Raw genomic sequence first — 27,527 nt, 5'->3', positions numbered from 1 at the left:
TGTTTAGCATGTTTAAGAGGCAAGGTTTGGTCATCTCCCCGAAGAGGCAAGTTGTGAACAATTTTGTAAGAGATCTCAGTTCAAAGACGTGAAGCTGCTGGGCTGAGGTGAGAGGGCCCAGGGACCCAAAGCCCTGAGCTCCACCACAGCTCTGTGATCTTGGGTAACAACCTCCTGGCCTGTTTTCTCATCTGTAAAATGGGAATCTTTCTTGTATTACCTACCTCACAGGGTTGTTGTGAGGCTCCAATGAGAGGTCTATGAAAGCACTTTGTAACCATAAAGCAGTATCAAATATGAGCAACTATTCCAATAAACAGGCACTTTGCAGAGAAGAGTAATCAATGGCGCCCCAGGTTGGTCTGGAGAAGGGACATGAGACAAACTCCAGATTTGCGAAGGGCAGTAAGGTCAGACAAGGCAATGCAGAAGTAAAATACTAGGAATAGTGCAAAAGGTTGTGATGGGGCAGAAAAGCAGCACATGTGCTTCCTCATGGATAATGAGGACTTGGGGAAAGCACAGTCAAAAATCTGCCAACAGAATAGCATTAGATGTCACCAGAGAAGTGAAAATGATGTGGGAGTCAGGAACAGTGCAGAGGACAAGGATGGGATTCAGGGAGCTGCTACATCCTACCCCAAACAAGGCTTGACAGCTGGCCTTACAATGGAACGTAACAGAATGAGGACCAGACAGGGAATTCTTATATGACCAGGTATCATAGACTATGAATATAAACAGGTTCAAAGATTCATGCATAAAAGATTCCTAACCAGTTACTATGGGGAGAAGATGGAGCCTGGCTGACCTCTGGGGTGACATCAAGGGTAACTTCACCTTCCTCCCCCACCATCCTCCATGCCCCGGCCCCCTCAGACAGAACACAGGGCAGCGGGGACACAGGAGCTGGTGGAGGGAGAGAGGCAGGACTTACGATGTTAAATTCATCTATAACTGGAGATAGCAAGAAAGATCCACAACTTTGAATACATCATAGAAAGCTTTATTAGACCACAACTCTTGCAGAAGAAAACAGCACACTTTTTATTTGAATATGGAGTCACTTTGGGCTGGAATGGAGGGAAAAAAAGAACAAGTTATTATCTTATAAAGCCTAACTACACCAATAATGTAATATAAAAAAAAACCCTCCTTTATACATCAGGCTACCTATTTTCCACTTAGTTTTAAATCAAATTCAGGAACAGGGCTCATCTATTTTCTGTCAACTGCTTTCTTTAGGAAGCATTTCCAAGTATTCTGATTTCATTTAGAAGAGTAAGGATGGTGAAAAATACCACAATTCCTTGACACCCCTGGCCATGCTCTTTTAGTGAAACCCTTTAAGGATTCATTAATTTAATATTACCCTTTGAACTAAAAGGGAAAATTAGGGTCACTACAGGCAAACCCTAAGCAAAAACACCAGTCAATGAGTGTCCAGGGAAGAAAGCCCTCACTAAGGCCCTTAGCAGCAAGCCATGGAAACAGCTGCAGACCCTCCAGGGGAAGGGAAGGTCCTTTTCACTGACAAACACTGTGGCCACCACTCTGCCTGCTGCCTGCTTCCTGTTCCAGCCCCACCCCCCAGCCTGCAGCTCTAGTCCATTCTCCTTATACCAGTTCAGGTAGGGAATTCTCCCCACTACAAAACCATAGTAGTTGCTTTAGCACCTTCTTCCAATTTCTGCTGAGCCTTCTTCATTTCTTCCTCCTTCTTTTTTTGCTCTGCTTCTAGCTTCCGTTCTTTTTCTGCCTGTGGCTTTAGATAAGCTGTTTTAAGAAAAAAAATCCCCCAACCAACTTATTTATGAGACAGAATGTTATACTGCCTTCAGAGGGCCTAAAGTCTAAATCCAGGCTCTGCTACTTGGCTCAGGGGGTTAGTGTTGGGACTTAAAGTCAGGAAGACCCGAGTTCAAATTCTTGAGACACTTGCTCTGTGACCCCAACAAGTCTGTTAACCTTTCAGATATGGGTTTCCTCATCTGTAAAGTAAGAATAACAACAGCACCTGCCTTCATAGGGTTGTTGTGAGACACAAACAAGTTAATATATGCAAGGTTCTGTAAACCTTAAAGTGCTAAACAGACGCTAGCCATTATCTTTACTACTCCTATTTACTGTGTGTAAACATGGCCCCAAGTCACAGCTTCTCAGCCTTCCTTCAAGCAGAGCATGAAGGCTGTGCTAAATGACTTCCAAGACCATTTCCAACATCTAAGTACTTGGATTCTATTCAAAATAATGTCTAGGTAATAGTCTTAACCAACCCATAAATATCTAGTTTTTAAACTAATGAGAAGCACTCATCTTTCACTCTATTTTCCAGAGAGAAAAAAAAAATCAACACACATTGGTTAGCTCCTTAAAATTTATCTAAAACTCTACAGGAATACAAGCATAGAAGAGCAGGAGCCCAGTCAAGAGCCTTCCCACTCACCCTCTGTCCTTGGCTTATCTTTGGCAGAAGGGCAGCTGATCAGACAGGGGACAAAATCATTTTACTGGCAAAAATTACGGGTATCTGTGGAGAACATAAAGGGGGACACACTAATCCCATTCCGATAGGGGCCTTCAATGACACATCCAGAATCTCACTAGCTCAAGACACCACTGTTTTGGGGCCCATTAGCCAGAGCCTGGCTCTAACAGCAACACTTTTAAGGTTCCCCTGACTCTGGTTAATGCACATTTACAGATAAACCAAAGCCATGAACTCATGAAGGAATAAACCTCACTTGCATGTCATATTTTAACTGATGTTCATGCCAGAGCTATTTCTCTGCAAACTGGTACCAGGCTTTGAAAGGCCTTCTAAAAGACCCTTATTTCTTACAATCTATACACTTAGAAAACACAGATTCTCCCCGATATCATGGTTCTCTATTGGCATAGCTCCTGGGAACAAAGGAATGGAATGCCTTGCAAGACCCCAAGAAGCTCACCCTCTTGAGCCTTTGAAGAGTTATAGGATAGGCTGCAGATGGTAGAACAGAAGGGGGGAAAACAAGCATATGTACATATACATATGCATGTGTACATATTTGTACACATAGCTTTGTTTCATGTGTGTGTGTGTGTACAGATTTCAGATACAGAATATAGTTCTAGAGGCTACACACAGATGAATGTGAGCCAAGACTATCAGCATCTCCTGCAGGTTACCTGGTTTGGCACCCTCTACCTTGAGGCTAGCCTCTTACCTTATCTTATTCTTAAGAACAAATACTGATCATTCACTTTGCAAGTTTTCAAATCTGTGAATGATTTTAATAGTGCAGGAAAAACATTATTCAAGGAAAGAATTAAGAGTCAGAGGACCTGAGTTCCAACTGTGACTCTTACTTTGGCAAGTCACATTACGTTTTGGGGCCTTTATTTCCCCAATCTTAAAGAATGGGTTGTTCTAGGGCTCGCTCAAGTCTCTTCTGACTCTAGATTCTATAATCATATAATCCTAATCCTGCAAAAAGTGAAAAATGGAAATGCCTGCTCAAGACGACCTATTATGTTCTGTGCCTTCCCCACAAATTTTTTAACATTGAAAAAAAAAACACTGACATGATCCCCCCATATCCTACACACCTTTTCCTACCCAGAGGCTGTCAGGATAAGTGAGATCAGGGGCCAAGCCTGGAAGAGAGGCACAGCTTTATGAAAAACTATTACAGCAGAGATTTTAATGGTTTATAAGCAGCTGTAGTAAAATATATGGAATTTTATACCCAAACATATGTTTCTCCTTGTCTGCTGTCCCTCTCTTAGAAATCTGAACAACTCCTACTTGAAATTCTCTCATGGGCATTAAAGTCAACCTGACGGTGGTCCTCCTAGGAAAGGTTGTCTACAATAACAAACTGCCTTCCCACATGCATAAGGCCTTTTTCAGTTTCCAAAGCTGATTTCCCATCCAGGATTCATAAAAAAGGGGAGGTGACCCCAGATTGTGGGGGGCATTCAAGGTAAAGCAATCTGGCCTTTGCTCAGGTAATAGGGAGCCACTGAAGATATGTGATAAGTGGTGTAACCAGTTCTATGAATGAGGTATTAGGAGCAGGGATTCTTGCTCTTATTTTTAAGATTAAGAAAACCAAAGCCCGGAGAAAAACGTTAGATCTGTGGCGTGGTGGTATTGGTATAGGACCTGGGTTCAAATCCCGCCTCAGTCACTGATTTGTGTGGCTTTGGGCTGACAAACTCTTTTTCTCCTTCTCTGGATCCCTTTTCCCTCTGGAGGAGGAAAAACCAACTGGCCAGACCCCTGCTGGCTCTAGTCCAGACCCTCTGTCCATGCGGGCAAGGCGGACAGGGCTAGCCCGGGACCCCGGCGTGTCCCCCTGGGTTCGGGCCTCCTCTGGCCAAAGGCTCGGGGTGCTAGAACTCGTTCCTCGAGTGGGACCTGGGGATCCAGAATGCGGGGTCAGTCACCAAGGACGATGGGGGCAGGGATTTTTGGGGGGTACATCTGGGGTCAGGGGACGCTAGCCACAGAGAGGGGCAGGGATTTGGGGCGCCCTGGGGTCAGAGGTCACTCACCATAACGCCTCGAACCGTAGACTATTCCCAAGAGCAGGGCCGAATACCGTCCCGCCTGCGGGAGACACAAGGACACAGATACGGGGGTCAATGGGAGCCGCGCGTGGACAAGGACGAGCCCTCACACACGACCCCTTCCCCCTGCGCGGGGGCCCGACACCCGGGATCAGGCTGTGTGTTGGGGGCGGGGGGTAACCCTGGGCTGCGTCCGACCTTCTCGAGCCTCCTTCTCCTCCTCCCTACCCTCCCTCCTCCCGGAGGCCTGGGGTGAAGCCAAAGTGGAGATTCACCTTGATGAGTGGGGAGACATTCACGGGAGGCACCATTTTTTCCCTGACCCTCGACCCGGAAGCAGAAAGAGCAGCCGCCGGGCACAGACGGTGAGGAGTAAAGGACGGAAGGGGCGTGGTTGAAGAAACGAGAACGAGGACGCAGCAAGCGTGCGCGCCTGGGCAGGAGGGTGGAGTCGGAGCAGCGTGCGCGCCTAAGCAAGGGGGCGGGGCCGGAGAGGCGTGCGCGCCGCCGGTAAGAGCTTGCTCGCACGCACGCGCCTCTCCGTTACGCCTAAGGCGGCTTCGAGGCTGGTTTTAGGGCGGAGCCCTGCGGGACTATTCTAGGAGCGCCGTGTGAAAAACGTGTGTGTGACCTTTGTGTCCCAGACGTCCCCTAGTGCAGTCCTCTGATAAGGGGACACCTCTCCCCGTGTCCCACAGTTGAACTGGGGTCACGCGGTGAGTGGTGAGGAACCCCACCACCTTGCAGATTAAAGGGATGATCAGTGAGTATCTCGAAAGGGAAGCAGTGATCACCAAGGGCGGGCCAGCCAGCATGGGCCTTATTTCCTTTTTCGAGGGGGCTACTGGACAACATAAGATTCTAGCAAAGCATCTGACAGTCCCTCTTGTTTGGTTTTGTTTGGTTTTGTTTGGTTTTTCGTTTATTTATTTTGGTTTGAAGTTTTTGAGATAAAGGTAGAGAGATGTGGACTAGATTAGTGGTCTCCAAAATGGAAGTAGGGCTGGAAAGACCAGACCCCAGAAGATGTGAGATGGGTGGCAACCCACCATACCTGCCAAGAGATGTGATCCGTGGTTTCAGCAGCTGCACCTACCCTTGTTCCCCAAATTCCCTCAACCCAGCCCCCAACCTCCTCTGCAAAAGCCCTCAATCTCCACTGCTGAGCCTGACCCACCTCTACACCATCACTGACGACTATCCCATTCTCTGTGCTTATTCAGACACCATCCTAGTTAAGGCTTTCATCGTGTCTTGTCTGGATTTTAGAAATAGCCTCCACCTCAAAAATCTCCCCTCTTCCCTCTCCAGTCCATCCTTCACACAGTTGCCCCCGTGACTTTTCCTAGAGCATGTATCTGCCCATGTCACTACCTCATCTTTCAAAAATGTCTGATTTTTATATAAGTTTGATAATACATAGTAATTATTAGTATGTGAAAATTATATATAAATATATGTATATGGGGGGGCTTAGAAACCTTTTACTGATGGGGGTGTGCAATCAACAAAATCTGACTAGCATTCACCAGGATAATAGTAAAGGGTCAGCTAGGTGGCGCAGTGGATAGAGTGATGGCTAAATTCCGCCTCAGACACTGACTAGCTGGGGGACCCTGGGCAAGTCACTTAACTCTGCCTCAATTTCTTCATCTGTACATTGAGCTGGAGAAGGAAATGGCAAACCATTCCAATATTTTTGCCAAGAAAACCCCAAATGGGGTCATGAAGAGTTGGACATGACTAATTGACTAAATAACAAAGAAAAAGGATGATAGTAAAATTAGCTGGGTTTGGACAGTAGTGAAATGACTGAATCCAAAGAGTTAATTGTTAATGATTCCTTGTCAACTTGGAAGAAAGTGTGCCGTGTAATGCCCCAGGCATCTGTGCTTGGCCTTGGTTTTTTAGTTTTCTGTTTTTTGTTTTTTTCATCAGTGACTTGGATAAAGGAATAATAATAATTTTTCCTCACATTTTCAGATAACACAAAGCTGGAAAGGATAGCTGACATGTTGGATGATAAATATAAGATCCTTTGGGCAGGTCAGATTTAATAGAGATTAATGTGAAGTAATTTGATCAACTTTATAGTTGTAGGATGAGGGAGGTATGGCTAGACAATCTTCAAAGAGATGAATGAATATTTTAGTAGACTCTAAGCTCAGTCTGCATCAACAGTGTGATATAGCAATCAATAGACTAATGCTAGCCTAGGCTGATAGAGATCATATAGTATAAGGGAGGCAGTTGTCTGGCTGTACTATCCCAGTCAGACCACACTTATAATATTTTTTTCAGTTCAGGGCATCACTTTAGGAAGGCATGGACAAGCTGTAGAGTATCCAGAAGTGGGTGACCAGGAGGGTCTTAGGAGGAACAATTGAAAGGAGGGGGGTAATTACCCTGGAAAAGGGTAGACTTAGAGAAAAGATCTGTTCACTGTCTTCCATTATCTGAAAGATTGTCATGTGGAAGAGGAATTGGGCTTGGTTCCAGAGGACAGAAATGAGGAAAATGGGCAAAATGTGGAGAGACACAAAATTTCAGCTTGTTGTGCACAGAGGGGCTGTTCCAGTCTTCCTTTTATTACCTTAGTATCTGAATTCTACCTTGGAAGATAAACTCACCTTCTGCTTAACTGAGAAACATCCCATGTGAGTTCTTGTTTTCTGCACACTTCAAAATCTGTCTTTATCCATCCTTTCTTTCCTCCTTTGCTTCAAGGTTCAAAGGATGTGGTAGCACCTCCTCCTCCTTTTTGAAATTAAGTTGCCCTATCTCACCAGGACTGGAAGTCTCATCACTTGTGGCCCAGTCGCACAGCTGACTGGCACAGAAGCTTTAATCTGCTCCATTTTTCTGACTTAGGCCAGTTCGACCCTCATTGGGCAGCGTGGTAACCCTGTACTCTCAGAGGATTCCGATAGTTTAGAACTTCAAAACTCAATCAGTCCTCCAACCTCAGCCTTCCCAGCAGCAAGGATGACAGGTATCAACCACTTTGCCTGGTCTTCCGTTCCTTCTTACCAAGTCTGATCCCTCTACTCAGGTTTATGATCTCATCTCTTTCTGCCTACTCAGGAACCTCTGTTCATTCCTCTCTTGCCTTTTCAAGTTCTGGAGTTGAACTAGTGATATATAGTGTGACAGAATCCACCTTGTGAAACTAAAAGAGGCCTATTTCATGCAGATTTATAGCCATTCCCCCAACCAAACTTTGAATAAAGCAGCCAGGTCAGCAGCTACTGTATCAGAATAAGCATCCAGGGGAAGGGACAGGCTTCAGATGTAAGAAAAGCCAGACTTCAAACCCCACAGGACTCTGGGGCATGGCAGGTGGAGATACATCCCTTTCTCCTGCCTGTTTCATCTGCTCTGATATTCCTGAGATGGCCAAACATGGCCTCGATATTCCCAAGGCACTTTTGCTAAAGATAAAAGAACCTGGTGGGAGGAAGGGGTAGTGGGGTAGGGACATTGTCACTTAACTCTATACTTCCCTCCCTCCCAAGCCTGGGATAAGTCTTTGGGAGCCATCTATGGGTCCCTTTCCTCCCTACTGCTCTGTCAGCAGCCCTCCTTCTTGTATCCTGATCATCCCTCTGGACCCAGCCTCTCATCCCGGGTGCTATCTTTAGAGCTCACTCCTCAGATTCTCCCTGAACCTGTCAGAGACGTTTCCCCCAGAACTGTCATCCCTGACCCTCCAAGGCAACTTAAAGGAGACAGTTGTGCCTCAGGTGAGTCACAGTGGCTGGGGAAGGGTAACAGGGTCTTTTGGCTTCTCTTTGTAATTGCCAAGGAAGAAAGTAATGGACAGAAAGGAGAAAGCACAGAGATCCAGTCTTACATGAAATTCTTACAAATGAATGTTCCCATATCAGTGGGATCATAGAGGTTACTCTATGATCTGATTCCAGAGGTGAGAAGGAGGAGACACAAGACCATTACAACTATTTCAACAGAGCCGGTTTTCTTTGTAACCCTATGCATTGAATTAATTTAAAAGCATTATTCTGAAAAGGGGTCCTGGGCTATAGCCAACTGCCAAAGCAGTTCATGTCATTAAAAAAGCCAGGAACCCTTGCTCTCAATGTTTTTGGCCCCAAACTCTTGGGCTCTCCATGATTTACATTTTTTGTTCTTCTTCCAAGTTTTGGGGGTGGGAGGAAGAAAGGATGAGAGAGAATTAACGCAGATCTCAATACTGAGACAGCTTCTAAGTCTCTCTTGCCCTAAATAGGACACTTGGTTTATAGCCCTTTATAGGCCCAGATCTCCCTACTCAGACAACCTTATTCCTAGATTTCACTACCCTGAAATGCCACCCCTCTCTGCTTAAAGTCCCCTTCTCAAAGTTCTGATCTTCTTGCTCTGATATTCCCTCTACTTCTCTCTGACCTAACGTACCTGGTTCAGAGTTCTCTGCAGGCTTAGGTCTCTTGGCTCAGAAACACATACCTCCAGGTTTCTCTGCCCTGAGACAACCCCATCCCATCATCTACCTGCTCAGATTGGCCTTCTTCCCCCAAAGCGTTCTCTCTGTTCAGAAGCACCCTTCCCCCCAGATTTCTCAGCCCTTAGACCCTCCTTCCTTCTCAGAGTGGCTCCCCATAAACTCCCCATACTCAGATATGGCCCCCCGCCAGGTTTTCCTGCTTGGATCTCACCCTCCTACCACCCCCACTAAACACACATAGCAGTTGTTCAGTCCCTGGGGTCCATGGGTATCTGCAAGCCTGTCCATGTAGGGAGTGGAGCTGAAGATGAAGCCTGAGCTGTCCCGAGGGACTGCCCACCAGGAACTTAAGACCCATGGTACACCCCTCCCACCACAACAGAGGAGGCCTGCAGGGGGACAGGAGAGTAAGAACAAAAGCTGCACCAGGAGAGTCTTAACCCAGAGAAATGGTGAGTGTCACAGGGCCCCAGGGCCCAAGGATGACATCAGTGTGTCCTATAAGAGGCCCCTGGCTACCACCAGTTGTGGAGTGTATCTAGGCTCTCTGCTTATCCCAGTTAATTCTTCTAGAGGAGGAAAGCTTGAAAGGGCTGATACTTACACCAGACAGCTCTGAGTTTGGTCACTGCTGACCCCATAATCAGAGAAGGCCCCATGGAGGATATGACAGTCTTTAAAGATGGAGTGGGGTAGAAACTCAATAGCTGGAGGGGATCCAGTCACATCAAACGCTCAAGCAAAATTATAGAGGCAGGAGAGTATAGGGTGTGGGGTGGCTTTTTTTTTTGAGGGGGAATGGAAGAGGGTTGTGTACTTTCACTGAGGTAGAGAATTCATGAAGACGAATAGTATTAGACAAGGCTAAAAAAGGTACCTGAAGGTTGTGGGGGCATCCAAGGCAGGGAAGTCTGGCCTTTGCTCAGGTAATAGGGAGCCATTGAAGGTATTTGAACAGTGACATGACCAGCTTTATGAATAAGAAAGATTACTGTGGCTGGAGTCTAGAGGAGAAACAGAACAAGGGCAGAAAGAACCATTAAGAGTCTATTACAGGGACAGCTAAGTGGTGCAGTGGATGGAGCACTGGCCCTGGAGTCAGGAGGACCTGAGTTCAAATGTGACCTGACACTTGACAGTAGCTGTGTGACCCTGAGCAAGTCACTTAACCCCATTGCCTAGTCCCCCCCCAAAAAAAAGAGTCTATTACACTGATCCAGACAGATGTTAATGAGGGTCTGTAAGAAGGGGGTGGTATAGGAATAGAGTGAAGGACACAGGGGCAAGATCATCAGTGGCAGAATTGAAAGGATTTGGTAATGGATTAAATAGGAGGAGTGAAGGAGAGGGAACAGTCAAAGGTATTCCACGATTATAAACAGGGTGACAATGAACGAAGGCACTACAGACTGAAATAGTGAAGTCAGAAGGAGGACAATGGGGGCAGGATAAATTAGCTCAGTGCTGGCCATGCTGGTTTTAAGAGGCTGGTGGAACCTCTCGTTAGAAATATCCTCTATGTATTTGGACTTGCAGGTCTGGAACTCAGGACCAAGGATAAAGATTTGGCAATTATCTGATGGGATGGGGAAGGAATGAACGAGATTGCCAAGGGAAAGAGTGTAGATGAGGAAGAGGGTCAAGGGTACAACCTTGAGGAATATCAGGGAGGTGAGGAGCCAGTAGAGGAGGCTGAGAAGGTCAGGCGACTGAAGAGAGTGCGGTGACTCTGAGCTGAAAGAGGAAAGAGAATCTGGGAAGAGACTGCAGTCCCCAGTGTACTGCAGCGAACCAAAAAAGGCCCTTCAGCTTGACAGTTAGGTCATTGGTGACTTAAAGAATGCAGCATCAGTAGGGGAGTGGAGTGGAAACTCAAGTACAAGAGGCTGAGAAAGTTGGGAGTCAACAGTGGAGCCGTTGTCCATAGCAACAAACGGGAGGAAAATTATGAGACCTTAGCCTTATGTCAGGGGTTCTTCACCTTTTTTTCTATCGTGGACCCCTTGGGAAGCCCATGAACCCCATCTCAGAATAATATTTTTAAAGTCACAAAAATACATAAGATTGTTAAGGAAACTAATTATACCACAACACAGTTATCAAAATTTAAAAAAAATCACAGATCCCCAGAAATCTATCTGTGGACCCCAGGGTGTGAACAAGAAAGGCAATTTTGTGATTGGGAAGAATGTAGCTAGATGGGAAGGAACCAGTGATTAGGGAGACATTAAAGGTGTATAAGAAGAAGGGGATGATTCTGACAGTAAGGTGTTAAAAGAGGTTGGAGGGGATGGGATTCAGGGTGCCGAAAGAATAATTGGCTTGAGTTAGTGAGCCTTGGAATACCTTTTCTTCTTGGGCTGGAGGGAAGGAAGGAAGAATTGATGATGATACTGTTCCCTAGGCCTCCTTGCCCCTAAGGGAAGGAATCCTTACAGCTCTTCAGGGGCCCCTTGACCACCTCTGAACTATTCGCTCCCATTTTAGGCCAGCAGGAAGACCAAGAAGAAGGAAGGTGGTGCTCTTCGTGCTCAGAGGGCCTCATCCAATGTCTTTTCCAACTTTGAACAGACACAGATTCAGGAATTTAAAGAAGTAAGTCTCCTTCCCATTTCATCTCTACCCTTTCTCTCTCCCCCTCACCTGACCAGCTCCAACTGCTCCTAAGAACTTTTCCTTTCAAGGAAGCCCAAGGCACACCTACCTGTAAATCTGGGAATCCTTGTGTAAAGTAGAAAAGCAGATTTCCCCTTAGGTTACCATCTGTGTCAATCCTGATTCTCCTATTTGGGATGAATTTAAAGTGACACAAGGCTATAGTTTAGGGAAGATGCTAGGGAAATACCTGGGTCTGTACAATATTCTTAATAAAAAAAAAAAACCTAGTTTCTCTCTGTGAGCATAAGCATGAGGACTGAGTCAGCAAAAGGGTTTTAATAGTAGATGCCTTCCTGAGATCCAACAAGGGACTTATCCTCCTCTTCTCCTTCCACCTCCCTCATCCCTGATTTGCCTCGTTTGTTTTCAGGCATTCACACTCATGGATCAGAATAGGGATGGATTTATCGACAAAGAGGATTTGAAAGACACCTATGCCTCCCTAGGTATGTATTCTCAGAAGGAAAATCCATCCTAAGCTGCTTTGAAAAAAATTTTTATGAATGATTTTCAAGAACATTTCATTATGATAATATAAAATTAATAATATTAATCCCTCATGTACACAGCACTCTACACTTAAAAAGCCCTTTCCCATCCATCATCTCAACACTCCAGTGAGGCTGGACAGAGATTTAGAGATGGAGTAACCAAGAGTTGCAATAGGTCTTCCGAATCAAGGCCAAAGCCTTGTTTCACTTCCATATGCCCTTTGCCTTTCTGTTCTTTCTGTGTTAAAATAAAATGATGGAATCCTAGCATCATAGCATAATCTACATGTTTTGAGACTAACATTTACTCTTAGGTATAGATGACGAGGGCTGTGGGGACAAATGAGAATTGGAGGGGGGAGGCAGGGGGTGAATTCTGCTGGGCTTAGCCTGTGGGGAGAGCTCACCAGGGTCCTGGTAGAGTGTATAGTCCAAGGGAGAAAGCCAGGGCTTTGGCACAAGGTGGAAGAATGAGAGTCCCAGTGGGTAAAGAGCTGGCAGTATCCCAGGAGAATGCTGCTGGAGGCAGGCAGCATGGAGAAGAGGATGGCATGGAAGCTTCCTTTGATCACAGTCAGCTGAAAATCCCCATGTCTAATTCTAAGCTCCACAATGTAAGAGAGAGAAGGTCTGAAGAGGGCAGAGCATGGTCATTGATACAGAGCCCAAGAAGGAATTAACGGCACAGGGAGGGAGCCTCAGGTAGGCCACTAGGCTGCCTAAGGAGGTGAAAATAGAAAAATGGAGCAGGTCCAAGCTTTCCTGCTCAGCAGTGCTGGGATCAGGCCTACAGAGTGGCAGCCACATTTGTAGCCTGGGTGCAGAAGGAGACCCAGTCTTATAAACAATCAAGCAACAGTGACAACAACCCTGAAAGCAGCTGAATGAGAGCAGATAGGAGTGGGGAGAGACTTGAGGAGGCAATTTTCCCTACCTTGCTTCTGTCATTTGACTGATGTGAGGCTCCAGTGATGTGATTCTGCTCTTGGAAAGGTTCCAAGCACCAAACAAGGGTGAGCTGTTATATTTATGATGATCCTCCTTGTTATTGTACCTTCATACATCAGTGGGTCCATTATCTCATTGATGTGAGTGCTCAGCTGGCCTGGAGCTCAATCCATTCATGTCTCCTCATGCTGTGTAATTCTTGCCCTGCCCTCTCATAAATCTGCTATTGGATCCAGACCCAAGGCCTTCCTTGAAATGTTTTAACATTCTGTGAATGCCATTAGAGCACCCAGGCTATCCGTCTGTTAGCCCTTACTCTCACCGCATGACCAGTCCACTTCCATTTCTGGACATAAATTTTTTTGATGACTTTTTTTTACATCACTTCTCCTATACAAGCCATCAGCCATAATGTGCTGCAACCCACTCACACCCACTGTGGAGTTCTCCATCATCCTTTGGGGCTCCTGCAGTTTGGATTCTTCCCTCAGTGTGGCATTCCATGATTCACAAGCACTGGGATTCATCACTGGGAGAATGATGGTATTTAAAAGACAGCCTGTTGTGTCAGGGAGGAGCTCGGGGTCACTAAAAACCCTTTGCCATTTCCCAAATGCACTCCATCCTGTTCTGTTTGGCACATTCTCTTCTGGGCTCTGCTCATTGCCCTTCTGCCCAGGATAACATACTGATGGAGCCATCATTTATTCAAATACTGGTGGCACCTATAATGTCAGCCTGGATGACTTAGGACACAAGACCTAGGAGGAAGTTAAGTCAGAAAGACAGGTGGCGTAATGGATAGAGCACTAGACTTAGCAGTTAACTAACCTGGCCTTCAAACCTGTTTCTGACACTTAATAGCAAGATGCATGGTCCTGGGCAAGTCTGAACGTCTCTCAGCTTCTATTTTCTCATCAGTAAAATGAGGAGCTTAGACTACATGGCACCTAAGTCACATCTAAGTTTATGAACTTATATGATAAATGATGGCTCGGGGCCACATAGTTAGTGTCAGAAGTGGGATTTGAATCCAGGCCTTCCCGGCACCATGCCCAACATACTATCTACTACATCATGCCGCCATTACTAATTATTTTTATCATTATGATTAAATAAGCTGGAGGTATGGGAGATAAGGTTGGGCTATTTAGGAGAATGGGGGGGATTATGATGCTAGTGACATTTTTTGCCCTTCTAATTCATGTGCGGGAGTGAAATCTATGTGTCTCTACCTTTTTGCCTTTGTCCCTCTTTCCCTACTTATCTATGTCTGTCTTTCCCTTTATCCTGGGCTCTGCCCTCTACCTCTCCCTGCTGCCATCTTTTTCCTTTTCCTGGTTTCTATCTTTTGTTCCTTTTGGCCTGGACTTTCCACTCCCATTTCGCTGTCCCTCTTCCGCCTTCTCCCTCTCTTTCTCCTCCTGCCTTTCTCCTCCCTTCCTCTCTAATCCTCTTTTTCTCCCTCCCTCTTCTCTCCCCGTACCTCTCTTTTCCTCTCTCTTTCCCTTCCTCTCTCTTCCCTTCTCCCTCATTCCTCCTTTCCCCCTCACTGTATCCCCCTCTCTGTACCTTCCTCTTTTCTCTATGCACCCCTGGTCCCTTTTCCCCACTTCCCACAATTTGTCACTTTCTCTCCCTATCTCTATCCTGCCCCACTCCCACCTTCCTGATACAGGCAAGATTAATGTTAAAGATGATGAGCTGGATGCTATGCTGAAGGAGGCCACAGGCCCCATCAACTTCACCATGTTCCTGAACCTGTTTGGAGAGAAGCTGAACGGTAAGCTCACCGGGCTGTAGCTGAAGTAGAGGTCAAGTGGCCTGCTGGCCCCAGGCGCTGGGCTCCTGCTAGACATCTCCTCAGGCCAGCCCCGCCAGAAGCCAGGGGAGTTCCAGGAACAACTTCTCTTCCTGGGACAGACTTATTCATGTTGCATTGCCCAGATAGAATACAGACCATGTGCCTAGTCCTTGCTTCACCTTGGCCCTCAAAGGCTCAGGTGCCTTCCTCTAGGAGGCCCATATCTGACCACCCAGCCCACTCTGATCTCTCCCTCCTAAGCTGCAACAACACTTAGAACCACACTGGCTAGCTGAGACCTCCTCTTCTTTACTGACCACAAGCTCTTTCAGGGTCTTCTCCCCCGTCATTGCTCCAGCCAATTCCTCTCCCTTTCCTTCCTTCCTGCCCACACATTTGTTCACAGACTAGCACTAGCATAGACTCTTTTGGATTTGCTGCTCCTTGATCCCCATCAAACAGCCTGCTCCTTCTGGCTCTCCCACAACAAAGCAGTAATGAGATATGGTAGAAATAATAATATTTCTTTTTTTCACATTAGTCATGTTGTTAGGAAGAATTAGAACCACAAGAAAGAGGAAACAAAACAAAACAGAAGAAAAAAGAAGAGAAAATAGTATGTTTTGATCTGCATTCAGACTCCATAGTTCTTTCTTTGGGTGTGGAGAGCATTTTCCATCATGAGACCTTTGGAGATGTCTTAGATCTTTGTATTGCTGAGGAGGGTTAAGTCTATCAACGTTAGTCATCGCACAACATGGCTGTTAGTGTGTACAACATTCTCCTTGTTCTGTTCACTTCGCTCAGCATCAGACCATACAAGTCTTTCCAGGTTTTTTGAAGTCAGCCTGCTCATCATTTCTTATAGCACAATAATATTCCATTACATTCATATACCACAACTTACTCAGCCATTCCCCAATTGATGGTTATCCTCTCAATTTCCAATTCTTTGCCACCACAAAAAGAGCTGCTGTAAATATTTTTGTCCATGTGATAATACTTCTTTAAGGTTAGCTGGGCACTTGTTTCACAACACTTCTGTGAGGTAACAAGTACAAACATAGCACCCCCATTTTATAGATGGAGGAACTGAGGCTCAGACAGATTGTGGCACTCCCAGAGCTAAACTGAAGAGCTGGAATTTGAAACCTGGTCGCCTGATTCCCAGCCCAGCACTCTTTCCACTGTAGGAAAGTGGACCCTAGGAGTCAGGAAACCAGGGTCCTCCAGTCCTGAATCTCCTACCATTCTTCTGTATGCCCTTGAGCAAGTTCCTGCCATTCAGTTTCTTCTTTAAAATCAAGGGATTGGAGTAGATGGCATCTGGGATCCCTTTGAACTCTGGCAGTCTGACTTGGTCCAGGCCTGGCCATTCCAGAGGAAAGAAAGGCTCAGTTAGAATCTCTCACAAGGTTTTAGCTTATTTCATCCTTCTGGTTGTTCCTGCAGGGACAGATACAGAGGAGACAATACTGAACGCCTTCAGGATGCTGGACTCAGATGCCAAAGGGACAATCCACAAGGATTAGTAAATCTCTTCAATTTGTCTCTAGAATGTGGGGATATAAGGATGGAGGGATGAGAAATATGGCAGGATTGATTAAGGGGTTGCGAAAGGTTCCTGGTCACAAAAAGTGGGGGAAAAAAGTCAGGAGTGAGGGCCAGAGGAAGTAAGGGAGGGACAGGGGACTTCAAGGGCCAGATCCTCACAAGTGAGGGATGACCCTGCTGAGAGCTAATGTCAGGCCAGAAGGTTGGAGGGAGGTGGCAACTCACTTCAGATGGATTCTGGGGATTCTGAGTGTATGTGTGTGTGTTTATGGATAGATGACACAAGTAATCTGCTCACCTGGTGGAAAGCACACTTTAATACACAGTTCTGATAGAGACTTGATTTCTTAATGGTTCCATTTCTGTAACTCACATAAGCTGCTGAAAAAATTTATCCCCTGGAGGCCAAAGTTCCAGGGTTGAATCTGATTGGTCATTGGGATACTGTGATGTTTATCTAAAAAAGGTTGAACTAACCAGGATGATTTTCCCTTCTGCTTTGATTAGCATAAAGCTTCTGCTGATGTCCCAGACTGACAAGATGACTGCAGAAGAGGTTTGTTTTTTTCTGTTGCTCTTCCTCCAGTGAACATGTCTAGAGACTGTGTATGTCACCTTCGCATTAGAAAGTAGGGCTATGTATTGTCTAGCAGAGGCTGAAATCCTGAAGTGCCAAGATATATTTGAAACAGACAGGTCTTTACTGGAGGGTCTCCTGCATATGGGGTCTCTTCCAAGGCAGAGGCTCCTGGGGTGTATATTGGCCTAACATAAGAGAGAAGGGGGGAAAGGTCCCAACAAGGATCAGTTACCCAACTGTAACTCTTAGGTGCATCTTTCCCAGGTAGATTAAAGTCTTATGGATGACTCAAGAACCTGCTTCATTGAGTGTGTGGCTGCTACAGGGTTTGAGAGTTCTGTGTGTGATTACACAGCTACAGTGGCTTCTGGGTCACTGTAATGTTCCATGAATCTTCCCCTTGGGCTTATTACTATGGTAGCTTACTATGTCCTGAGCTTTAGCTGGGTACTCTGTCCTGGGCACTCAGAGGCTGTCTAGTTGTCCAGGAGTCCAAAGGTAGCACACAATATTCTCTATGATGAGATCTTGGGGATATCACTGATGCCCTCAAGCCATGGTTAATCATTCCCTCCACTAGAGGGAGGCCAAGGCTGGTATGTGTGTGTGTGTACAGAGCAAGTCATCCAAGGCTAAGTATGGGGAATGGGAGGAACATGGGAGCTAACTGATTTTCTTGTGTAAACCAACTTTCTTCCATATGACAGTAATGACCAGTTCCTCTTGGGAGCACCTGTAGCAGGGGTTTTTAACCTGGGGTCCATGGATTTCAGGGATTCCATAAACTTGGATGAGGAAAAAAAAGTACATCTTTTATTTTGACATAATTGGCTTTCTTTATAATCCTATATATTTTATGAATTTAAAAATATGATTCTAATTTAATAAAATAGTTTTTTAAAAATATGATTCTGAGAAGGGGTCCATAGGGTTCACCAGACTGCCAAAGGCATCCATGACACACAAAGAGTTAAGAAGTTCTAATCGATAGCAAGTTCATTAGTTTGATTGTAATAGCTATTGTATGGTGGAGATTTACTCTTGAGTTTTGTAGGATTAAGGTTGGAAGTCATGAGTGGAAAATAGTCTTGGAACTTTAATGGACTGAAGATGAGTTGACAAAGTGACATGATAGTTAAAAGGCCTAATTCAACAAGGCCATAGTAATAGAGGCATAATAACCACGTTGAACGAAGTGATAGTCCCACCATCCTCTGCCCTGGTTAGACCACATTTGGACTATTGTGTTCAATTCTGTATGCCACATCTTAGGAATGGCAGTGACAAATTCCTCCACAAAATCCCCGCTAGAAATACTTACAGTGGTGTGCAGGTAGCCGTGGGCTCTCAAAGGCACAGTTCAAGCTCCATCAGGATCTGCCGTGCCGTCCTTCCACTTCTGCCATCATGGTGGCAGAGGAGAGCCAAAAAACAGGTGGTAGATCTCCTTGCCAATTAGAGGGGCATGGGAGGAACAACATGGATTTTGAATGTAAACTCATTTGTAAAACCTTATAAAGGAGAAGGTGGAAGATCTTTAGTCACATCTCATCATAGAACAGCAAGAGGCCATGGAGGGGAAAACGGGTCTAGAGAAAGTCCAGAGTGAGAACCATTTAGGCCAGACCATCCCAAGAAATTTATAGATGAAGCTAGAAATAAGACAACAAACAGACAAAAAGAACAGAAAAGATCTGTCAGTATTTCTAGAACAGTGTCTTCCCCACAAATCATGGTAGGGCCACCATATCTAGATCCATTGGCAATACGCTGCAGGAGGAATTTGAAATGTTAATAAATCATGTAAGAGACAGGAAGGGCAAGTGGAACAAGCCAGGAGGCTTGGAGCCAGGAAGACCTGAGTTCAAATGTGGCCTTAGACACTTACTGCGAGTGTGACTGTGGGCAGGTCATTTAACCTCTTGTCCTCAGTTTCCTCATCAGTAAAATAGGGATCACAACGGCATCTACTTCCAGGGTTGTTTTGAAGATCAAATGAGATAGCAATTGTAACATGCAGAGCACAGTACCTGGCCCATAATATTATGCGTTTTAGCCTGTGTGATTCTTATTGTCGATGCCCTCCAAAAAATTCTTCATAAAGAATCTGCCCGCTACCCCTGCCCCAAGCCCCTGTGACCACGGACTCTTCTAATATCTTCAGGATATCAGTGTAGAACACAGGTTGTCTCTTTGTTGTCTTCCTCCTCCCCTCCTCACTCCCATTCATCTGCTGTGTGACCACCCTATTAGAGGCCATGTATGTCCTTGGGAAAGTCCTTTATACCGCTTTTTTGTACAAGTTGTTGGTGATAGTCTTTAGCCGACTTATGCGCACCAAGGCTCTTTCCATCACCTACAGGATTACTTGTCATTTTGATTCTTTTGAGATCATGGTGTTCCATAATCCACAGACATCTAATATAACCAGGAAAATGTTGGTGTTATGAAATGGGTCCTTGTGGTAGCAAGCGGTTTGGGATCGCTAAAGATTCTGTGCAGTTTCCCAAGTGCAATTTGTATGTACTGTCCTATTCAATTCTGGGCCTAGCTTATCATCCATCTGTAGTGACAGAGATACATAGATAGATAGATAGATAGATAGATAGATAGATAGATAGATAGATAGATAGATAGATAGATAGAAATGGATGGGTAGATAGATGATAGGTAGAGGGATAAATAGATGGATATAGAGATAGATGCATAGATAGATGATAGGTAAGTAGATATTGAAAGAGAGAGAGAGAGAGAGAGAGAGGAGAGAGAGATTCAATGGGCTGTCCCTTCAGCTCCATGTTAATCTGGATACAAATGTGCTTTTCATCAGTTTTGTTATTCTCACAGAGACAGTCAAGCTAATTTCTTTTGCATTGCTATGAATTTCACTAAAGAAAATTTGTCATGTTTCAGGGACATTGTCAATTAGTTTGGTAACATCGGAGAATAGGTGCACTTGTACAATATCAATATCACCGGTACCTCCCTATTTTTCACTTTCACTCAATGTGAACGGCCGGTGAGTTCTTCAGTCAACCAACAAGCAATTGTTAAGTGCCTACTTTGTGTCAGAAACCATGCTGGGAGCAAAGAGCTCTAAGTTTCATGTCAGAGTTTTGTGTTACTTTAACATATACAAGAGAGATACCAGCTTTGAGGAAACTAAAGATGCATTTTTTTTTTACTAAGTAAAATATTTATTAAAAAAAAAAAAGAAAATCAGCAAATCATGCAGAAGGATCTTTTATTATATATACCTCTCAATCAGTTTTGTGATTGTACAAATGGGTTCTTCATGGAAAATCATATCTGAAACACAATCCCGCCTGTTGTTTTCAAGGATAGCCTTAGTACATACATAGACTCTTCTCATAAAGATTTCATAGAGATGAGAACATAGGAATATGAGTTTAAAGTTGCTACTGGTTTTTTTTAGCCACCTTTTTAAAAAGGTAATATTGTTTGATTTTTCTATTTTTTTTTAATCTTCTCTCTCTCTGAAATACCTTGAAGACCAATGTCTGAGTACCTTTAAAATTCAGTTGAATTTCCTTCAGATTATTTATCAGGCCCAGTTGAGCTTTTAGAATTAATTTTCTTAAGGAAGAGTCACTTCCTCTTCCTCACCAAGTACACAAGTTCTAAAGAAGTAGCATGTGAGACTGGTAGAGGAAGAGAACCATTGGTGTCACTGTTTCCATAGGAAGATCCCCTCCAATTCTCTCATTGGCTACAGGGACAACCAGGCAGGAGAGCAATTGTTGCAGTTCCCCATTGTGTATTTAGGAGGGACAGCATGCAGGCAGACAGCTGGCAAATGGCAAAAAATGGTAGCCCAGAACCAACCTAAGTATGAAATGTGCTTGAGCATGGTGGATCTCAGTGGCAGGGTGGGATCAGGAGCTGTATGTCTCTGTGCTTTGGCAGTGAGTGAAGGGGCTGAGTCATGGTGGTAGGAGCATTTACTCTGAACCTCCCTTTCCAGTATCAACGTCATCATGTGTACGTGCCTCTATGTCTCACGCAGAGTTGTGAGTCTGTTGCCAGTTCCTTCCATGCATCCCCTACCAGTATGGAGTGAGCAATGAGAGCTGTAAAAGTCAGATTCCATCTAATCCTGTTGACCCCAATCTTGCCATAACTGAATTTGTCTCTCTCGTCCATGAGAGCTCTGACAGGGGTTGGGGAAGGAGGCAGTGTTCTAAGCAATCCAAGTCCTTGGTATTAGGCACACAGTAAGCACTTAATAAATGCTTTTTGACTAACTGACCTAACAAGGAGGTTTAGTTGTTGAGGAGACTAGACAGCTACAGAAACACTGGCAGAGTTGTTGCCCTCTTTCTGGTTTCATTTACAGATTTTCTCATGATGATGGGGCTTGGCTGGCTCTCTTACCAAGTTTTCTGCAGGCTCTTTTTTCTTCTCAACTGCTTTTCATTGTTTTGTATGGCAGTTCAGCTCCCAATCTTTAATTATCCCCCTCCCTAGTGTTTTGCAAATTATGTATTCTAAACTGATGCTGTTCTAGACCCTAGGCCCTGTATCTCTACTTGGCAAGAAGACAAGAGTTTTCTTGGCACTTTCTGCTTCATTTTATTTTTACATTAGTTAAGCTTCTCTAAGAAAAGTCAGTATTCAGAATCAATGTATTTGGTTTTTTTTTCCTCCACTTTCCATTTTTTAGAGTAAACAGCTTGTTTAAATAGGTCAGGCTGTTGTCATACTAAGTATCTTTTTCTCATTTTTACCCTTTTTTAAAAAAATTGGTCTTCTCTCTTGATCTAATCAATAATCTAAATACACATAGTTTGTTCTGAAAAATGCATACCACACTAAGAAGTCTTTATAGTAAATTGCACTTTTGGTAATGGTTATATAGTATTTTGGTTGTATAGTATTTCACCAGTTTAACACCTTCTGATTCTTATCTTGAAGAAAGTATTAAGGATGAAATGAGGCTTCTGAATAATCTGTAAGCTTTTGGTGTATTCATTTTTTGACTTTGAATCATTATTTTTAAATATTTTTCATTATCTTCCAACTCTTTACCATTTTTCCCCCATGTCCATTTTTGTACTGAAGTCAAAGAATATGTTGACTTGAAGAATTTTACCAAGTTCTTCATACCATTTCTTTACTTTATCCTCTACAATGCATATTTGCATATAAATTTCAATTATCTTTTTGGTGGTCCATTTAATTATGCTCATCATAAGCAATGCAAAGCGAAATGACCAAGTGGCCCTTGAAATTATAGTTTTTTTTTCTTGGTTAAGGGTGCATAGTGAAACTGGGCTAACTCTTATCTGCTTTTCCTAGGAGTTCCTGTGAGCCATTTAGCTACAACTTGAGCATGTCTTTTAGTTTCTTTTATAGTGAGAATGTCATTATAGATATGGTTCAGTTCTTCCAATTGCATATTCATTCATCATTAAAGACTTCATATTAAAAATACAAAGTTAAACTATTCATAGATAAGTCCAAAAATGTTATTTTTACTATCTAATACTCCCTTTCCCACAAATATACTGAAACAGAAACAGGAGGTTGCACAAAACTAACAGCCACTTTCTATTTTTATCTGTTTCATGAGTTACCATGGTCAGAAAAATTGATGACTGAGTAGGCAACCTTTGGGTGATAAACCCTTACAAACTTAGCTAAGGTTCTTGGATATCAAACACAGTCTATCTCCAGGTCTCTACTCAAATTCTTTCTAGCTTGGTCTTAGAGGCTTCCAAAGAGATTACATTGCTTCTGCAATACTGGAGTGACATCTGCAAAATAATGAGGCATCAAAGGAGGACTTTAGTGGAGGATTTGTGGAAGAGTGACTAAGACTTCTACTTGGCCCTGGAGAACAGAGCTAGAAGAAATGGATGGAAGTTGCAGAGGCAGATTTTTGACTTGCTATAAAAGGAGGAACTTCCTAACAATTATGATCTGTCCCAAAGTAGAACAAGTGACCTTGATAGATAGTGAGTTCCCTGTTACTGGAGGTGTTTTAGCAGAGGCTGTGGACATTCATCAGGCATGTAGCTGGGATTCACATAGGATTTAGACTGGATGGCCTTTGAAATTACTTCTAACCCTCAAATTCTATGATCTACCCTAAAATTGCAATGACTGATTCTTCTAACATAACATAGACCTCTGCTATGGGGCCATAGCCCTTTGCCAGTTCCCAGTAAATGGGTTTAGGGCTTGGGGATTGGTCCCTTTGATGTGCCACTTTGGGGCTTTGCCTTTTTCTTCATTTTTTCCCCTTGAGCACAAGCTTATTGCCCCCCCAAGTTCCTTGTGTTCCCCCATCCTCTTCTTCAATTTCCATCAAATTCAGACAAAACATACTTTAACATTTGAAGCTATTTTATACAAACACATGCAACCTCATCAGTTTTCTTAGAAAACCATTCACACTTATAATAATTAAGGCCACAAAAATATATAAACAGCATCTCTTTATTAAAAATAACTAGAGTGAATAACTGGGGGGGGGGGAATGGGGATGGGAATTGAGAATTTAGAACTTTATTTGCTGCCATTCACTGAATGTCCAGAAAGGGGAAAAAAGACCAAACTATGGCATGGAAATCATGTGGAGATTTGCTCTTTTCAGAAAGCAATGCTTTAGTGGACCCAGGTTTTAGACAATTCAGAGTGTGGGTGTGAGTTCAATCTTCTATCTGTCTGTGTGGGAAATGTTTGCTGAGTAAACTATAGTGCCCAGGGCCATACTACTTGAGAGAGGGAACTTTTTAAGGACTTGCATACAACTGAGGCAAAGATGCAGTTTCAAAAGAGCCTCTGAGACTTGAACAAACCAACATTTTGCTAAGACAGGTTTAGCCCAGCCCCACACAGTATGTCCACTCCCCCAGGTCAGGGGCTGTCCCTGGTGGGGATAGAGCATGGCTATACCTCTAATTCTACTGTTCTTATTGGACAGGCACCCCGCCCCTAAATGCTCTTTCTTCTCCCTTATTAATCTGTTGTGGGGTTGCTATTCCAGGGCTTGTCTAAACTCTTCTTGAACCTGCATCTATTCTCAGCCTCTCTACTAGCTCAGACAACAGCAATTGCTTGCCTTTTCCTAGTCCTATGTGAGTAAACGAGACAACCTGGCCTACTGGATACTGACATCAGAAAGAGCTGGGTTTGAGCCCTGTCTCTGGCACCTCTTAGCTGGGGGATCCCAACGAAATCACTGAGCCTTTCAGCGTCCCAGGCAAATCTCTTAAGACCAGACATTTCAGAGCTGCAGCAGTGGAGTTAATTTCTATACTAGTAATTGCCTGCACTGATGAAATCATAGGTCTAGAGCAACAAAACAGTGAACAAAGCCTGTACCTGCATACTCAGGCTGGTAATTATCAACCACTAGCATTCTCATCTCTCCCCTATCAGTCCTAGTGAGCTTACAGATGAAGTGAGTGAAACCATTTTGGAAAATGCTTCCCTTCGGTTCCCTCCATTCCAGGAGGCCTATGGGATGGAGGCAGTGGTGTCTGCCTCTCCGGGTCTCTCATCTCTGTCATCCCCAGCACACCACCACGAAACTCTACTGCCTCTAACACATCAGCGTCAGATTTGACTCAACCCTAATGCGCTGCTGGTTCCTCTGCCCCTGCTATTCCTCCTATGCCGTCACAGAAAGCAATGTGACCCTGTTTGTTAGAGTGTCCTGACATGCTTTTGTTTCTAAACCTCCCACAGATTGATCAGTTGTTCCAGTTCGCTTCCATTGATGCAGCTGGAAACCTGGATTATAAAGCTTTGAGCTACATCATCACCCATGGGGAGGAGAAGGAAGAATAACAAGAAGTAGACTGGGGGCGAGCATTACCCATTCAATAAAGTCTATTCAGCAAACACAGTCCTGACCTGACTGTCCATATCTGGTCCTAGAATAAGCCCCATCGGTTCTAAGCTAAGAAAGTCCTAGTTCTGAAATATATCCAGTCTCCTGGCCTGCCCTGGGTGCCCCAAGCCTGGGGAGTAGGGCCAACAGCCTTGTCCTGGGGGGTTCAGTAACTCTCAACAGAGCTCGTCCTTAGGGTCATTGACTCCCACAGGAATTCTCTCCTGGGCACGGCAGTACAGAAGCCTAGAAAAGCCCTCCTAATCTGGAGCAAAGGACCATGGCTTTATAGACTTTTAGAGCTAGAAGGCACATTAGAGATCCTCTGATTTTTACAGAAGAGGAAACTGAGGCCCAGAGAAGTTATTAGGCTCACACAGATAATAAATGGCAGAGTCAGGATTTGAACCCAGGTCCTCTGACTCTAAATCTAGTATTCTTTCCACTGTTGTCCAGTCATTTAATTTTGTCCGATTCTTTGTGACCCCATTTGGGGTTTTCTTGGCAAGGATACTGGAGTGTTTTACTATTTCCTTCTCCAGCTCATTTTACAGGTGAGGAAACTGAGTCAAACAGGGTTAAATGACTTGCCCAGGGTCACACAGCTAGTGTCTGAAGCCAGAATTGAATTCATGAAGATGAGCCTTCCTGACTTCAGGCCCAGCGCTTTATCCACTGTGCCACTTAGTTGCCCCACTCTTTCTATACCACCACATAAGAAGGAATGGAAAACACATTTGTGCTCCGGTCCTATTGGGGCAGCTGAATGGCACAGTATAGAGCGTTGAACTTGAGATCAGGAAGACACAAGTTCAAATGTAGCCTCAGACACTTACTAGTTGTAAGTCACTTAACCTCTGCCTCAGTTTCCTCAATTGTAAAATGAGGAAAATAATAGCACCTACCTTGCCGGGTTTCTGTAAGGATCAAATGAGAAAATATTTGGAAAATACTTAGTCCAGTGGCTGGCATTTAGTAGGCCCTTAATAAATGCTTGCTTCCTTCTCCCCACTGTCCTATGCACAGGATGAAGGACATGCCCTCACATACTGGGATTTACCTAAAACCTGAGGGCTCCTGGTCACTAAACAAGGCCTGGTCAAAAATCCTTCGGCTTCCTGGTTGCTAACTGGTCATAGGACCTTCTAGGATAGGACCTTGGCCTGGACCATGGCCAGGATCCTCACTTGGGAGAGGTTTGCTATGTTCCCCAGGCTAAGATGAAGCTAGTGAAGAGGATTTCTGTGCTGAGACTTTTAAACAGGTTGACTTCACCACAGTGGTCACAGTAGCTTAGAAGCTTTGTCCCAAATTCTCAACCATGGGCTCATCCCATCTACGGTACATTCCTTCACAAACTCCGGCATGGAACTTCTCCCAAGTGTTTAGAATTTTTCTAGTTCCTGGAATGACATTTTTCTTCAGTGCCTGGACTGAAGACTTTCCTTAGTACATGTAATGAACTCTCTCTCTCTCTTCCTTCTCTCTTCTCTGTCTGTCTCCTGTAAGAAGAAATCCTTCCCCCAATGTTATATGTGATGGGTCTTTTCCCTTCTCAATATGGATTCTTTCCTGCTGCCTGCTATAAAGTCTCTTCTAGGTGTATGGACTAAACTCTCCTCAGTGCCTAATATGAAGTCCCTCTCTCTCTGAACAGTAAAAAAATAGTCTGTCGCCCTAGCGCTCATTGCTGATTTGAGGTCTTTCCCTAAGTGCCCGGCACAGAGGGGCTCCCCACTGCCTTCTGGATAGATACCATATCCCAAAAGCTACTTTGATTGCACCAGGCCAAGAGTCAGACCCTTGGCAGTGCCTCTCCAGCTCAGCATCTGCCCGGTCAGAGAATACCGGTAGGCTAGGAAGAAAGAAGGATCAAAAAACAGTTTTCAGAAAATGTTTCCTGCCAAAAAATTCACCAAAGTTGTTCTTGAGGGAAAAAAAGTAAAGCTAGAAGTCTGATACAAGTGTTAGAAAGTGGTAGAAGTTAAGAGTGTAGTATATCTGGGTCACTGAACCGAAGCTCCATCTTCCTCATCCTTCTCAGCCCTGTGGGGCTTGTAGGTAATGTCGGCTTCTGCCTGAAGCCGCTTATATGGTGTGTGGAAGAAAATAATGAAGATGCAGCTGTAGATACAGGATAGCCCAGCCAGCAACAACATGGAGTCTGAAACCCAAGACAAGAAAGATAAGTCAGGCCGTGTAAACCTACCCTGGATTATTGCGTCTGGTCTTAAGAAACAGTCACAAGAAGCCCTGGCCTAGACTGTCCTTAGCCCATCTTACCCCACCCTTCTTCATGAGACACGTAGTCACAAGCCAGCCCAGGTCACCTGATGATTGCTTAGAAGCCAGCATCCTCATATGGGCCAATGTAGCTTCTCCTTATGACCTAGCCCCACAGTGAGCCTTTCCCCAGTCTCACCCTTGACCTCAGTCCCAAACTGTTCCCTGATCAAGGCTACACTGTGAGCCCTGATAATGGCCCAACAATGAACCTCAATTCTACTCCAAGACCAAACTCTCACTTGGACTCAGATTGAGCTGTAACCCCAAACTGAACCCTGACCTTGTAGTATGACTGAGTGTCAATCTGGCCCCAGATCATCTCCCTG

At 44.5% G+C, this 27,527-nt stretch overlaps 3 protein-coding genes across 8 annotated transcripts in view; 1 reads left to right on the top strand and 2 right to left on the bottom strand.

Annotated features, from left to right (window-relative positions):
• Window positions 1-990: 990 nt before the first annotated feature.
• On the bottom strand, window positions 991-5,372 carry ATP5ME (ATP synthase membrane subunit e). Its single transcript, XM_021005395.1, has 6 exons — window positions 5,271-5,372; window positions 4,833-5,123; window positions 4,543-4,597; window positions 3,592-3,639; window positions 1,678-1,776; window positions 991-1,073 (listed from the first exon to the last, which is right to left on the bottom strand). The coding sequence occupies exons 1-6, from the start codon at window positions 5,370-5,372 to the stop codon at window positions 1,048-1,050; spliced, it is 621 nt and encodes a 206-aa protein (XP_020861054.1). The 3' UTR covers window positions 991-1,047.
• MYL5 (myosin light chain 5) lies at window positions 5,070-24,930 on the top strand. Of its 5 annotated transcripts, XM_021005422.2 has the most exons (10): window positions 5,070-5,320; window positions 7,429-7,549; window positions 8,132-8,300; window positions 9,402-9,471; window positions 11,507-11,614; window positions 12,048-12,123; window positions 14,795-14,899; window positions 16,373-16,451; window positions 16,982-17,030; window positions 24,771-24,930. In XM_021005422.2, exons 4-10 carry the CDS (start codon window positions 9,469-9,471, stop codon window positions 24,870-24,872), a joined length of 522 nt encoding a protein of 173 aa, XP_020861081.1. In that variant the 5' UTR covers window positions 5,070-5,320; window positions 7,429-7,549; window positions 8,132-8,300; window positions 9,402-9,468; the 3' UTR covers window positions 24,873-24,930. The 5 variants fall into 5 exon arrangements, with proteins under 5 accessions (XP_020861081.1, XP_020861083.1, XP_020861082.1 ...); XM_021005424.2 differs by lacking the exon at window positions 7,429-7,549 and having other exon boundaries at window positions 8,135-8,300; XM_021005423.2 differs by lacking the exon at window positions 7,429-7,549.
• SLC49A3 (solute carrier family 49 member 3) overlaps window positions 23,501-27,527 on the bottom strand; it is a 64,291-nt gene continuing 60,264 nt past the window's right edge. For both annotated transcript variants that reach the window (XM_021005484.2, XM_078148542.1), the window contains one exon: window positions 23,501-27,079. In XM_021005484.2, coding sequence (XP_020861143.1) covers window positions 26,922-27,079 — 158 coding nt within the window. In that variant the 3' untranslated portion in view covers window positions 23,501-26,921. The remainder of the gene's footprint in view (window positions 27,080-27,527) is intronic.

Source organism: Phascolarctos cinereus, unplaced genomic scaffold, assembly GCF_003287225.1.
Source record: "Phascolarctos cinereus isolate Bilbo 61053 unplaced genomic scaffold, phaCin_HiC Scaffold_9;HRSCAF=440, whole genome shotgun sequence".
NCBI classification, from domain to species: Eukaryota; Metazoa; Chordata; class Mammalia; order Diprotodontia; family Phascolarctidae; genus Phascolarctos; species Phascolarctos cinereus.
Note: the sequence above shows the minus strand (reverse complement) of the source record. Positions and strands in the feature narration are given on the sequence as shown.